Source organism: Gossypium raimondii, chromosome 12 (assembly GCF_025698545.1).
Source record: "Gossypium raimondii isolate GPD5lz chromosome 12, ASM2569854v1, whole genome shotgun sequence".
Lineage (NCBI taxonomy): Eukaryota > Viridiplantae > Streptophyta > Magnoliopsida > Malvales > Malvaceae > Gossypium > Gossypium raimondii.
This window is the reverse complement of record NC_068576.1, coordinates 29,677,771-29,691,757: the sequence shown is the minus strand read 5'-3', so window position 1 is coordinate 29,691,757 and position 13,987 is coordinate 29,677,771. Positions and strand designations below refer to the sequence as shown.

Here is a 13,987-nt window from a genome sequence, read left to right as displayed (position 1 = left end):
TGTGCCTAGGATCTCAAGAAACAAGAAGCTATAGCGATCCAGTCCCTGAGGATTTGACCCTACTCCCGTATACTATTTATTTTCGTTATTTAGGGATAGGTTATTTTTTGTTCTTCGAACGACGCACCAGAAGCTAAGCATTTTTTAAACAAAGACTCATATTTATATAATTAAAATATTCATATTTTTAACTGGGTTAAAATGTCATAAATCCTTGTACTCTTCGTAAATTTGAGATTTAGTCAATGTGCTTTTATTTTTGGGTTAGTCCTACATTTTAGATATCAAAATTTAGGTTCGATTGTTAGCATTATTAAAATTATTTTGTTAAATTCGTGTTCATTATAACGTCATTCTTTAGTTACATGAATACCGAGTATTTTTTATTTAAAATATGACATTGACAAAATTGATAAAAATAAATAACAATGTTAACAATTGGACTTGATTTTCAAATCACAAAAGTAGAGTGACTAAATTCTTGAAAATAAAAGTACAGGACTAAATTCTAAATTTGTGAGGAGTACATAGACTTATGGCATATTTTAACCTTTCTACTATAAAATTTTATTATTAATATATTTATAATTGTAATAAATGTTTATTATTAAAATTTTAATATTTTAATATTTTTCAAGAATATTATTTAAAATTATTATTTTTAAAATTTATTATTAAAATTAAATTGAAACATTAAATAATATTTTAAATTAATAAATTATATTAATAATTTATTATATGATTAGATATAATAATTAAATATGTATGTTTAATAAGATTGAAAATTATAATATTTTATATTAATATTTTATTAATTTTAAATATTTTTAAAATAAAATAAAATTTATTATTAATATAATAAAATTAAGTTTGACTTAAGGTAATTTTTATATAAAATAAAATCACTCATAAATGAGCTCTTTCCGAAAAATGACTTATGCTTTTAAAAATGTAAGTCATTTTACAAAAGCTTATTTTTCGTTGACATGTAAGTCATTTTTCATTGAATAATTTGTTTTTCATAAAACAAACACAAGAAAATACAAAAGAAAAAACGTTTTCAAGAATTATTTTAGTGAAACAAATGGAGCATTTGATGCAAAATAAATATATTTAGAAAAAATATTTTATAAATCTTTTTATCACATCATTCATGCTCCCTACTAATTAAAAATAAACACAATTATCTTTTTTTTTCCATATCATTCATAATCTCTCTTTACCAATTGTACATATGATGTGAAAGAAAAATAATGTATTAAATTAATTGGAATATGGCAGTTCTATGCTACTTTCTTGTGTTACCGTTTTAACGCTGCATAATAATTATTTAATTTCCCAAATTGCATTGTTACAAAATTAGTTCAAGCGAGGGAAGAAAGTTCGTAAATACAATTTTTCTATTTTTAAAATTCAATTTTTAAGAAAAAGAAAAATTTGAATTGAAATTCATCTCACAAATAACCCTAAAATCAACAATGAAAACCAAACACAACCTTAAATTAACACACATATATGACTAAATTGTTCAATATTTATTTTCAATTGAATTCAAAATTTTAAAAATATATATATGTATGACAACCTCAATAAGGACTCATTTCTAGTAAAAGCAATAGCAATCACTATTTCCGAGGATTTACAAATTATATTTATTACATAGCATTTGATAATTGACATCTAAAACAAATAAAATTTCATAATATTAATAATAAAAAATTATGAGAGTTACATTGAACAAACTGCCAAGTCCATACCAAACAATATAACAATTGAGACGAGGATTCAAAAAGAAAAAAAAAAGTAGGAATAAATTTTGAGACACCCCACCACACTGGCCAGGAATTTTTAAGTCAAAATATTCTAAAAGAATCAATAATAAAATAAAAGTATGTAAAAAACAAAGAACAACGTGGTCAGCCAAGCCTCTAGCCCTCTTAATATCTACAAAACCCCGCCCCATCCTACACGATAATTTGCCTAATACAATGCCAAAATTTTGTGCATTGCTTTCATGATAAAGCAAATCTTCATCATGAAAACATATCCTCAAAGCATCCAACCATCACAACACAAGCCTTTTGGCAACAGGCGTTGCAAGTGAGATGAGTGATGAGCCAATGCTCCTTCATTATCTGAATCTTCCTAGTCATCACAATTCAGCCCACAAATTTCTAACACAGGACCATCTTTCGAGACGAATGGGTTTATCCGGACCCACATAAGAGTCAAAATAGAGGCCAGCAGGATTGACCACACCAAAATAATGGTTGGCATCCGGTCTTCTTTTCCAAGTAAACCTTTGAGGAAGGGATAAAGGTGGATAATAACCCAAAGGGCAAAAAATAGTCGCCCAAACAAGGGGCCCCAGGAATCGTACCCGTTATTGATTGCATCTGAGACTCCAACCACGACACCAACTACGTTTATGATCAACAAGGTGGTGGGAGGGATTAGCAAGGATGTCCACTTGAAGAGGTATAGCTCAGAAAATTCACCATCATCAGCTGCTTTAGAGGTCACAGTGAAGCTTGTGCTGACACCAGCCAGAACCTTTAGTAATCCCTGAAAGAGGGCGAAAAGATGTGATGAAACACCTCCAATCACCCAGAACTGCTCATTTCTCCACCGGTCATCGATTCCAACACCACCCCACTGCATCTCAAGGATACCAGTTACAGCAATTGATACGAAGAGAGCCATGAATACAACACCGGCATAGTTGCTAATCTGCGAGTGAGCCGGAATTACAAGTTAGATAAGGCCCTATTACACAAGTTAAAATTCAACAGACACCATATATAGGTGGAGACATTTGTATACAATGAAAACCAAAACTTGACAAAGAAACTAGCCACAAGTACCCTAGTTCTCCCTTCTGAGGTTAGCAGGTGCAAATGCTACTTAAAAAGTACACAAAAACTTATTATAGATAGGAAAGAAATAACTCAATTATCCAGATCAAGATATTACGGCAGGGTCAACAAATGACTAGCACATCTAGTGCTTCAATTATGATGCTGGCATGGGCACATGGACAAATTTCAGGTTTTGAACAGTTATCAATGATTTAATATCAACTCAAAACAGGTAAAAATGCACGATTTGAATGCAAGTACAGAGCATAAAACAAGACAAAAAATGAGTTCTTACCTCAGGAACAATAAATTTCCCAGTAAGGAGACAAATAGCCGGAAGGGTGCAGTAAACAAGCAAGGGAATAGAGGTCCAAGGATATACGACCGAGTTTATGTAGGAAAATCGTTCCAACCATTTCATCCCACCCCCATATCCATACCAAATGGGACAGTGTCTGCTCAAGAAAATTTCAACAGATCCAAGAGCCCATCGCAGAACTTGGTGTAGACGATCTGAGAGATTAATAGGAGCTGAACCCTTAAAAGCAGGTTGTTTAGGCATACAGTACACAGATCGCCAACCATGACAATGCATCTTGAAGCCAGTCAGGATATCCTCAGTCACAGAGCCATATATCCAGCCAACCTGATTTGCAGGTTCAAAATTTTGATGATTATGAGAGAGAAATAAATCACAAACTTGCCCGTATTAAATATTCAGATAGCGTTTTCAACATTTTACTTACTTCCTTCCCCCATTCTGTTTTATCTTCATAACCGCAACTTATGACTTGGATCGCTTCGCTCAGTAATGATGAAGGGATTGCATTTCGAGGGCCTCCACCATTCTCTAGAAGAGTGGAAGCCACAAAAACAGGAGATTGACCAAATTTCTTCTCCAGTTTCATCTGTGATGCCTCAGATGACTTCTGAGAGATGGAGTCTGACAGTAGCACAAAGATTTCTGGTTTGGAACGTTTAATTCAAAAACAAATAAGAAGCATAGTAAGATTATGGGGACTCTCAGTTGCCCCCTCATACGTAAACCCTTACCTGAAATTCCTTCTTCAATGTTTTCAAGAGCGTGTATCTGCTTTGAAGCTTCCCTTTGCTTAGATTTCTTCACTGTCTTCTTTTGCTTCGTTTTCTTGTTCTTTCTAGAACAACAGCAGAGACAGCAGCACCATTTCGGTAAACGATTGCAGGTCTTGCCAGGAGGCTTCTTGGTAACTGGCGCATCATAACCATAAAGTGCTTGCCTTCTGAAAACACACCCTGTTCCAACATATATCGGTCCTTGTATGCCATCTAATCCTTTCATGTTGATCTGGTTTACTTTTACAATATTAGGTTTTGAAAGAATAAAGAAATGACAGGTAATTAGAAGGGAAGAAATTAAATAAGCTTACATCAAAGAACACAACATTTCGATTTGAGTATCTATCATGACGATCAATTCCATCAAATCTTTGAGGAAACTGTACATAGCAAACTTTCTTCCCTGATATTGGATCCATCAGGAAACACATGGCTTCTCAAAGTGCTTTGCTATTGTTAATATAGTGATCACAGTCAACGTTCAGAAGATAAGGAGCATTTGAGAGAACTGCAGAGACTCGTATCTTCAGTAAAAAAAAGAAAGGTTATAAATTTTGAAACAATGTGTTGTATGCCAAAGGATTATGCAAAAAGAAAAACGAACTTGTGCCTTACCAAAGCATTCATGGCCCCAGCCTTTTTATGATGTTCAAACCCTGGTCTCTTCTCACGAGAGACATAAACTAGGCAAGGTAGCTCATTTCCCTCCACATCACGAACACCACTATGACCTAGGAAAACCTGCACACAAAAGGCATCAAAGATAACTCATAAGCTACATTCATATATCACAAATGAAATAAACAAACTCGATTTCCAAGCAAACATCAATGGTGCAAATTTTTCCCAAGATGCAAGGCCACCAAAATAAAATCAAAGAAACTGTTAAATGGAGGTAACAAAGAATGATGCATTTCATCAGGGACTGCATCAGTCTAAAGGTGCCATGATCCCTACAGCAAGTCAAATGCAACATCATCTCACCTGAATCATTCCAGGATGGTCACGAACACTGTTTCCAGGCCAAGGAGTTCCATCCTGCATTGTCCAACCATCTTCTGGAACCTTCTGTGCTGTGGCAACCAATCCATTTATCCTAACTTTAAATTCTTCATACTCTCTCTGCATAATCAAATAATATATTAAAACAAATTAAGCATTCCGTGCTATCAAGAGCAAAAACCATAGTTGCTAAATACAACCTCAGATTAGTTTGAAACTGCAGATTTCAGAACTCAGAATATGAAAGAAAAGAAACAGAACACATGTTACGATGCATGACAAGTCACACACCTTCATCGCTCGCCTTTCCCTAACAAAAGTTGGATGGACTTTGTCTTTTAGATAGTCTATCTTCTGAGTAAAATACCACTCTGGAGCACGGCGCTCAATATTGAATTTTTTACAGAAAGGAACCCATTTCCTAGCAAATTCAGATGTCTCAGAGAGAGCCTCAAATGTGAGCATGGCAGCACCATCATCTGATACATAGCATGCAACTTTATCAACAGGATAATCAACAGCAAGGATGGACAGAACAGTGTTTGCAGTAATCAGTGGAGGTTCTTTCATTGGATCCACTGTACTCACAAAAATGTCTACGCTAGCTAATTCAGACAGTTTCCCTTCTTTCTCATACCTGGGAATAAAGGTAAATTTAGCAAAGAAAGTGGCATCATACTCAAAATAGCATTAAGGTAATTAAACATATATGTGAAATCTAAATTCATGTCAAAAAATCATAACACATCAAACATTAAAAGCAGTAGGCAACATCCAAACCTCAAAAATAGTCGATCAAGGTAAGTTTCACGCTCTATAGGGTACCATTTTGGGAATTGGTCTAGAATCCAGGAAACAGCAAACCATATTTCACAAATTACAGAAGTCAACCACAAGCCATAAGCATCTCTTTGCCATGCTATCTTGAGCGTTAAATCTCTAATATTGTCATTTACTTCATTTGGGGTTTTTCTTCATAGGGGATACAAATGTTTGCCTGTTCTAGTGTTACTTGATTAATAGACCTTCCCATAAAAATGGTCAATATTTGTCAATTCCGGTGAAGGAGGGGGTTTGTTTTGGTTGTTGTTAATTGTATGATTTCTGGTTCTATTAGGTGTGGCTAAGATTTATCTTCTGGCAATTTTTGGCACGATTTGGAACAAAGCATAAGCTTCTGTTTCTGGGGTAGCTGTTTGCCCATACCAAATTGTTGGATTCTTTAGAAATTTCCAAGTCCTTTGGAAATTGACAAATGGATGTTGTGAATTTATTCAAAATGCTGAGTGAACTCTGCATTTGTTGGAAATATGGATATAAATCTTTAATGAAGTAACTTTTAACGTTTTCAATCTCTTTTTTCAGGATCATTATACATATGTGGTTTTACTTTTAGCCACTGCAAAACATTGAATGATTAACTAATTAATGTTTTCTTATACTCCATTCTCTTATCCTCTTGTTCTTTGTTTCATATGAAACTCACAAGTTACAACACTCTCAGAAAGGAGGAATCTGGTTTTGTGAAGCTATCAGCATCACATGTAGATAATTAGAAATTAAAATAACGTAGAAATCAAGAAAATAAATTTCCTTTATCTGCAATTCTATTTACTTTTGCAAAATTTTGCCCTTTTTTCTTAATATCTTAAGTATATGTAAATGAAGTTCTTAGTTTTGATTGGTAACTGGTCAAGATTTGATGTAAAACACCTGGTTAGGTTTTAGTACATTCAATCATATTTGAAATTTAGTGGGAACCATTCTCCTTCAAGGCTGTGGAAATAGAGCAGTCATCAGTGAATTTAGTTTTTGCTTGATTTGTTGTCACATTTCATGGTCAGGTGTTGATGGCACTCTCTTTATGGTTGTGGTTTTGTTGAGCATTGGCCTGCAATGCAACAAACTTCCAACAGCAGCATGTCTGTTTGAAGATTGAATCAGAAGCAACTTTTTGTTTAAATTTTGTATTTTTTTTTTGTGATGTTAACAAGTTGGCAAGTTGCTTGATATTTAAAGCTAGTACTTTTAGATTTGAAAATGATGGATGTAATAGTGATTTATTTTCACTTTTGACTTGTATTATTTTAGTTGGCAACTTGCCAAATTTGGTGGGAGTAGTTACGATTAGGTAACCGACTTGCTTTTGTATCTCATTTATATTTTGAAATGGAAATGGAATGAAAGTCGATGGGGACTTTTCTCATTCGGTTACTTTGTCGCTTCTCTTTGGATTTTCATTTTGTTCTTTTGTTTTGTTTTGCTTCCTGTTTTTCATGAGCTTATGCTCTTTGTTGTTCATTGTTGTCACGCCTTTTTCTAACAAATGGTATCGAGCCTCTTGTCTTTGAGGACCTCTGTTGTTTAAGTTTTTTGTTTCAAAATAAACTCAAAATCGTGTTTGTCAAACCGGTTTGAAGAACATGAGCTTTGCACCTCCTCCACCACCAATTTTTGCTGGAGAAAACTACCACATTTGGGTAGTTAAAATGAAAACTTACCTCCAAGCACTTGATCTGTGGAGTGCAGTTGAAAATGATGTCGAGCCACCACCACTGAGAGCAAATCCAACCATTGCTCAGATCAGGCAACATGGTGAGGAGCGAGCCAAGAAGCATAAAGCCATGGCCTGCCTACAGAATGGAGTGTCTGATGTGATTTTTACTCGCATCATGGCCTGTGACTCACCCAAACAAGCTTGGGACAAGCTAAAAGAGGAGTTCATGGGATCAGACAAGACTAGGCAGCAACAAGTCATCAACCTTAGAAGGGAGTTTGAAAATTTGAAGATGAAGGAGTCAGAAACTATCAAGCAATATTCTGATAGGATTATGGCTACTGCCAATAATATTAGACTCCTTGGAGAAGATTTCAGTGACAGCAGGGTTGTTGAGAAGGTTATTACCACCTTACCTGAAAGGTTTGAGTCAAAAATCTCCTCATTGGAGGACTCGAGAGATCTCACAACCATTTCTTTGTCTGAGTTGGTTAACTCACTCTATGCACTTGAGCAGAGAAGAGCAAGTAGGCAGGAGGAGAGTCCTGAAGGTGCTTTTCAAGCAAAGGTCAGAGAAGGCTCCAGCTCAAGCCAGAAAGCTAAGAAGCCTTGGTTTGAAAAGAGGGAAAGATCAAAGAAAGATGCCGGTAGAAGGAGGTTTCCACCATGCGTTCACTGCAAGAAGACTAATCATTTGGAGAAGTATTCTTGGACCGGACTGGACATACAAAGGCAAAAGTCAGTAAGAAGTATGGCCATCATGAGAAAATCTGTAGAAGTCATGAGAAGGCACAAGCACAGCTAGTACAAGCCAAGTCTGCCGATGATGTCCAAGCTCAGGAGGAGCATGTATTTACAACTTCATGTTTTGTAGCTAACAGCAAGAGCAGTTGGCTTGTGGATAGTGGCTGCTCACACCACATGGCTGCAGATGAGAGCCTTTTCAAGAACATTGACAGGAGCTTTGTCTCGAAGGTCAGGATAGGCAATGGCAACTTGATTGAAGCAAAAGGCAAAGGTGATGTGGTGATTCACACTGGTTCAGGTAACAAAATCATTTCTGATGTGCTCTATGTGCCAGAAATAGACAAAAATTTACTCAGTGTAGGCCAGCTAGTCAAGAAAGGCTTTTCACTAGTTTTCAAGAATGATTCTTGTGTTATAAGTGATGCTCATGGTAGGGAGATTGTCTCAGCACCTATGGGAGACAAATGTTTTATGCTGGATGTGAGTCAGCTTGAGAAAAGTGCCTATACAAGCTCAGTTGACAATACTGATCTTTGGCACAAGAGGTTTGGCCATGTTAACCTCAAATCACTTGATTTGCTGCACAAAATGAACATGACAGAGGACATGGTGAAGGTTAGTGCAAGTGAAGGTGTTTGTGAACTGTGTCAGCTTGGCAAGTAGGCCAGGTTGCCTTTTCCAGTAAACCAAGCATGGAGGGCTCGAGAAAGACTTGAGTTGGTGCACTCAGATGTCTGTGGACCAATGAAGACGCCTTCACTGAATGGCAGTAAGTATTTTATACTGTTTATTGATGATCTGACCAGATTTTGCTGGGTTTATTTCATGAAATGAAGTCGAAGTGTTTGAAGTTTTGGAAAGTTCAAGGCATTGGCGTAAAATCAAACAGTTGCAGGATTAAGGCCTTGAGGATGCATAATGGTTCGAATACTTGTCCGAAAGATTTCGAAGCTATGTGAGCGGTGGATTCATCATCAATTGACCACGTGTATACTCCTCAAAGAAATGGAGTATCGAGAGGAAGAACAGGATGTTGATGAACATGACCGGATGTTTGTTGTTTCAAAGCAAGCTTCCAAGCATTTTTGGGTGAAGGTATCAACACCTCGATGTACTGCTCAATAGGTCGCCAACACATCTTGTGAATGATAAAACTCCTTTTGAAGCATGGTATGATCTTAAACCAACTGTTTCCCATTTAAAAGTATTTGGTTGCATGTGTTTTGTACTTATCCCTGCAGAAAGAAGAACCAAGCTCGAGAAGAGGTCAGTTCCTGGTATATTTGTTGGCTACAGTAGCTGCAAGAAGGGCTACAGAGTATTTGATTCCTCAACCAAGAAGATTTTGATTGACAGCAATCTGGAATTGGCAGAAAATGAAGTCAGTAATGCCAATGTAGATGATGCTCCTGTGAGAGGGACCAGGTCTATTGCTGATATCTACCAAAGATGCAATGTGGCCATTGTTGAGCCTTCAAACTATGAAAAAGCTGCAAGAAGCAAGAGCTGGAAGAAGGCTATGGAGGCTGAAATCGACATGATCCATAAGAATGACACTTGGGATCTGGTAGACAGACTTGATCAAAAGAAGGTCATAGGTGTCAAGTGGGTTTTCAGGGCCAAGTTCAATGCAGATGGCTCTCTGAACAAGCACAAGGCAAGGCTTGTGGTGAAAGGGTACAATCAACAGTTTGGCATTGATTTTGAGGAGACATTTGCTCCAGTGGCAAGGCTGGATACCATAAAGCTTTTATTTGCCTTCGCTGCACAGAAACAGTGGAAGGTCCATCAGCTTGATGTCAAGTCAGCTTTCCTGAATGGCTTCCTTAAAGAGGAAATTTATGTTGAACAGCCTGATGGATTTAAAGTCCAAGGAAAGGAGGACAAGGTGTACAAGCTGAAGAAAGCACTCTATGGACTAAAACAGGCTCCTCGAGCCTGGTATGACAGGATAGATGCTTACCTGTCTAGGCTCAATTTCGAGAAAAGTTTGAGTGAGCCAACTTTGTTTATCAAGAAGTCCAAAGATGATACTTTGCTGATTGTCTCAATATATGTGGATGATCTATTAGTGACTGGAAGCAGGGTCGATTTGATTCAGGAGTTCAAGAAGAATATGCAAGACATGTTTGACATGACAGACTTGGGAATCATGACTTACTTCCTTGGTATGGAAGTAGACCAGTCTGATCAAGGCATTTTTATCAGCCAGCATGCATTTGCCTTGAAAATTCTCACTAAGTTTCATATGGAAAACAAAGAACCAAAGCACACCATTAGGCGTGGGAGAGAAACTAAGTAGCTTTGGAAATGAAGAAAAGGTAGATGAAAAGGAGTATAGAAGCTTGATTGGTCATTTACTTTACTTGACAAAGAACTGACGACCTTATGCATTCAGTTAGTCTCTTGTCCAGATTCATGCACACTGCAATACAACTCATTTGAAAGCAAAGAAAGAGAATACTCGGTATGTCAAAGGTACTTTGAAGTTTGGTGTAATGTTCAAGAAAGGAAGTGAGTGAAATTAACGGCTACTCGAGATAGTGACTGGGTGGATCAGTTGATGATATGAGAAGTACTTGAGCTACTTCTTTACACTTGGTTCGGGAGTTTTCATTGAGTTCAAAGAAGCAACAAACTGTTGCTCGATCTCTTCTTCTTGATAGAATACATAGCAAAGCAATTGCAGCGATGAATCAAGCCATTTGGCTTAGGAAGTTGCTATGTGATTTGAATGAAGAACGACTTGAGCCTCATCAAATTATGGTGGATAACCAATCAGCTTGCCATCTCCAAAATCCTGCTTTCATGGAAAAACCAAACATTTTAAGCTCAAGTTTTACTTTGTTCGAAGTTGTTCAATCCAAAGAAGTGTGTCTAACACATTGCGACTCACAAGATCAATTGGTGACATTTTGACAAAGCCTCTTGGCACAATCAGTTTGAATTTCTAAGGGATTCAATCGGTGTTTGTTGCCTACAGATCAAGGAGGAGTGTTGAGCATTGGCTCAGCAATGCAACAAACTTCCAGCAGCAAGATGTCTGCTTGAAGATTGAATCGAAGCAACTTTTGTTTAAATTTTGTATTTTTTTTGTGATGTTAACAAGTTGGCAAGTTGCTTGATATTTAAAGCTAGTACTTTTAGATTTGAAAATGATGGATGTAATAGTGATTTATTTTCACTTTTGACTTGTATTATTTTAGTTGGCAACTTGCCAAATTTGGTGGGAGTAGTTACGATTAGGTAACCGACTTGCTTTTGTATCTCATTTATATTTTGAAATGGAAATGGAATGAAAGTCGATGGGGACTTTTCTCATTCGGTTACTTGTCGCTTCTCTTTGGATTTTCATTTTGTTCTTTTGTTTTGTTTTGCTTCCTGTTTTTCATGAGCTTATGCTCTTTGTTGTTCATTGTTGCTGCTGCCTTTTTTCTAACAGGTTTTTTATCAGATGAAGTCTGTGAAAGAATTGAGTGGCCAAAGCTGTCAGATATGCGGAGATGAGATTGAGATTACAGTGGATGGAGAGCCCTTCGTTGCCTGCAATGAATGCGCTTTCCCTGTCTGCAGAACCTGCTATGAATATGAGAGAAGAGAGGGAAACCAAGCTTGCCCTCAATGCAAAACCAGATACAAACGAATCAAAGGTGAGATTCTCACTGCAAGATTGGGTATACATTGGCAGCCACAAATCAGTTACCAGTGTGTCTAACGGATGATGTAAGCTACAGGTAGTCCTAGGGTTGAAGGTGATGAAGAAGAAGATGACATAGATGATCTGGACAATGAGTTTGATTATGGCACTTTGGATCCTCAACAAGTTACTGACGCCATGCTCGCTGCACGCCTTAATGCTGTCCGTGGTTCCCAGCTTAATAGTTCTCGAATGCCTGCACACTCAGAACTATATTCTTCTCCTCCTAGTTCTCAAATTCCTCTCTTGACCTATGTTGAGGAGGTTAGTTTTTCATTTAAGCTCTATTTATATGAATTTCTATATTATGGATTTGACTTTTAACTTGTTCAAAGGCTGAGCTATTTGCCTAGGTCCGAAGGCCCACTCGAAACCTTAAAGGGTTTGGACAAAATTGTAGGCCCAAAAAATAGGCTTGGGCAAACAGGGTTAGGTTTGTTTAAAACATGGGCCAAGCTCGGGGTTCAAACATTCAAGGTCTGAGCCCGGGTCAGCCTGACCCATTTTCTAATCTTGTAATGTATATAGTATGTTATATATATTATGTAATTATAACACATAAAAATTAAATATATAGTAATATATAATACTATATTGTAAACATTAAAAAATTGTTAAGTTGCCTATGTTAGTAAATGAAAAAAAATTAAATTATTAAATATTAAATTAAAATGAATATAAATATTTTTCAAAAAATTTTAAAAATAATATGGTAGGCCTAAAATGGATTTGGGTTAGCCATTTACAAATTTTAGTAGAACAAAATTTTAGGCCCACATGTTGGGCCAGGCTGGGCTTGGGCAAGCATGAAGTATTAATATCATGCTTAAGCTTGACCCAAACCTTGCCCATGAACACCTCTATTATGGATGCACTGTTTTTACACCGTGCACAAGTAATATTTGCATTATGAGAATGCTTTTATTGTTTAAGGGTTTGGAGATTTCTGCTGATCATCATGCCCTCATTGTACCCTCGTCTATGGGTTACGGAATTAGAGTTCATCCAATGAGTTATACTGATCCATCCATACCATGTAAGTCATCATCCTTCTGTTTACCATTTTATGAATAAAATCTCTCTAGTCTTGACCTTAGCATTTCCATTACTGCAGTGCAACATAGACCAATGGTTCCCAAGAAAGATATAGCAGTATATGGTTATGGAAGTGTCTCATGGAAGGATCAGATGGAGGAGTGGAAGAAAAAGAAAAATGAAAAACTTCAGGTAGTTAAGCATGAAGGAGGGAATGATGGTGGAAACCTTGATGGAGAGGAGCTGGATGCTGATTTGCCAATGTAAGTGACTGTTTGAAGTATATGGTTTGAATTTGCTACTACTATCTATGAACACTGACAGTTTTTATGCAATTTTTTTTCCTCCTGGAATTTTGAAGAATGGTATCCTTTGTATCAATAAAGTAGTTGCTCATTTTAAAAAAATGGTTTGTCTTTTCAAGATGGATGAAGGCAGACAACCGCTTTCAAGAAAGTTACCCATTCCTTCAAGCAAAATAAATCCATATAGATTGGTTATCATAGTTCGTCCTGCAATTCTTGGCCTCTTTTTTCACTATAGTGGAATTCATAGCCCGAGACAAGGGTAAATGATATCCTCTCATTGGCATTACATGGTTGATGAAAAGTAAATATGGTCCCAAGTTGTTCGTCTTTGTGATGAATGACGTGATCGCTATTTGATAGTGATTGAATTTTCATGAAGGAAGATATAATAGTTACCATGAGATAAAATAGCATCATATTAGGAGAGTGGATATTATCCCAAAGAGATCAAGGGTATCCTATGAGGGTAACACACTTATGACAAGGTCATTGGACAAGCACTAGGTAGATGCTTTCGTAATGGTATATCCTTAGAGAGAGCTCAATCACAATATTGTAGTGGAATAACTTCATGACTAAATAAGTTTATAATTAATAGGTGAAAAGTCAAAAATTAATTATAAATAATTTGACCCCCAATTACATACGTCTAATCAGTCCATCCGCTAGCTTGTTGAAACAAAAAAAGAATTGTGTGTTGAATCGAAAATGAACATAATGAAAAGAAATTGAGAAATGGAAAAAA

General features: G+C 36.5%; 2 protein-coding genes across 2 annotated transcripts; one reads left to right on the top strand and one right to left on the bottom strand.

The window, feature by feature from the left end:
- Positions 1-1,745: 1,745 nt before the first annotated feature.
- Positions 1,746-5,624, bottom strand: LOC105762106 (cellulose synthase A catalytic subunit 2 [UDP-forming]-like). Its single transcript, XM_052624735.1, is given in 8 exon segments — positions 1,746-2,730; positions 3,154-3,504; positions 3,605-3,801; positions 3,912-4,185; positions 4,268-4,480; positions 4,572-4,697; positions 4,941-5,078; positions 5,250-5,624. Coding segments are annotated over 8 exon segments (2,163 nt in total). The 5' UTR covers positions 5,529-5,624; the 3' UTR covers positions 1,746-2,145.
- Positions 5,625-10,893: 5,269 nt separating this feature from the next.
- On the top strand, positions 10,894-12,258 carry LOC105762105 (cellulose synthase A catalytic subunit 6 [UDP-forming]). The gene is made up of 4 exons (XM_052625233.1): positions 10,894-11,075; positions 11,186-11,243; positions 11,645-11,852; positions 11,937-12,258. The coding sequence occupies exons 1-4, from the start codon at positions 10,894-10,896 to the stop codon at positions 12,221-12,223; spliced, it is 735 nt and encodes a 244-aa protein (XP_052481193.1). The 3' UTR covers positions 12,224-12,258.
- Positions 12,259-13,987: the final 1,729 nt, after the last annotated feature.

Excerpts from the sequence above, each read along its gene's own strand:
- LOC105762105 (XM_052625233.1), top strand. The coding sequence starts at position 10,894 with ATGAATCAAGCCATTTGGCTTAGGAAGTTGCTATGTGATTTGAATGAA. Across the intron at positions 11,244-11,644 it reads CAAACTTCCAGCAGCAAGAT|GTTTTTTATCAGATGAAGTC; the intron begins GTCTGCTTGAAG and ends TTTTTCTAACAG. Across the intron at positions 11,853-11,936 it reads CAGATACAAACGAATCAAAG|GTAGTCCTAGGGTTGAAGGT; the intron begins GTGAGATTCTCA and ends TGTAAGCTACAG.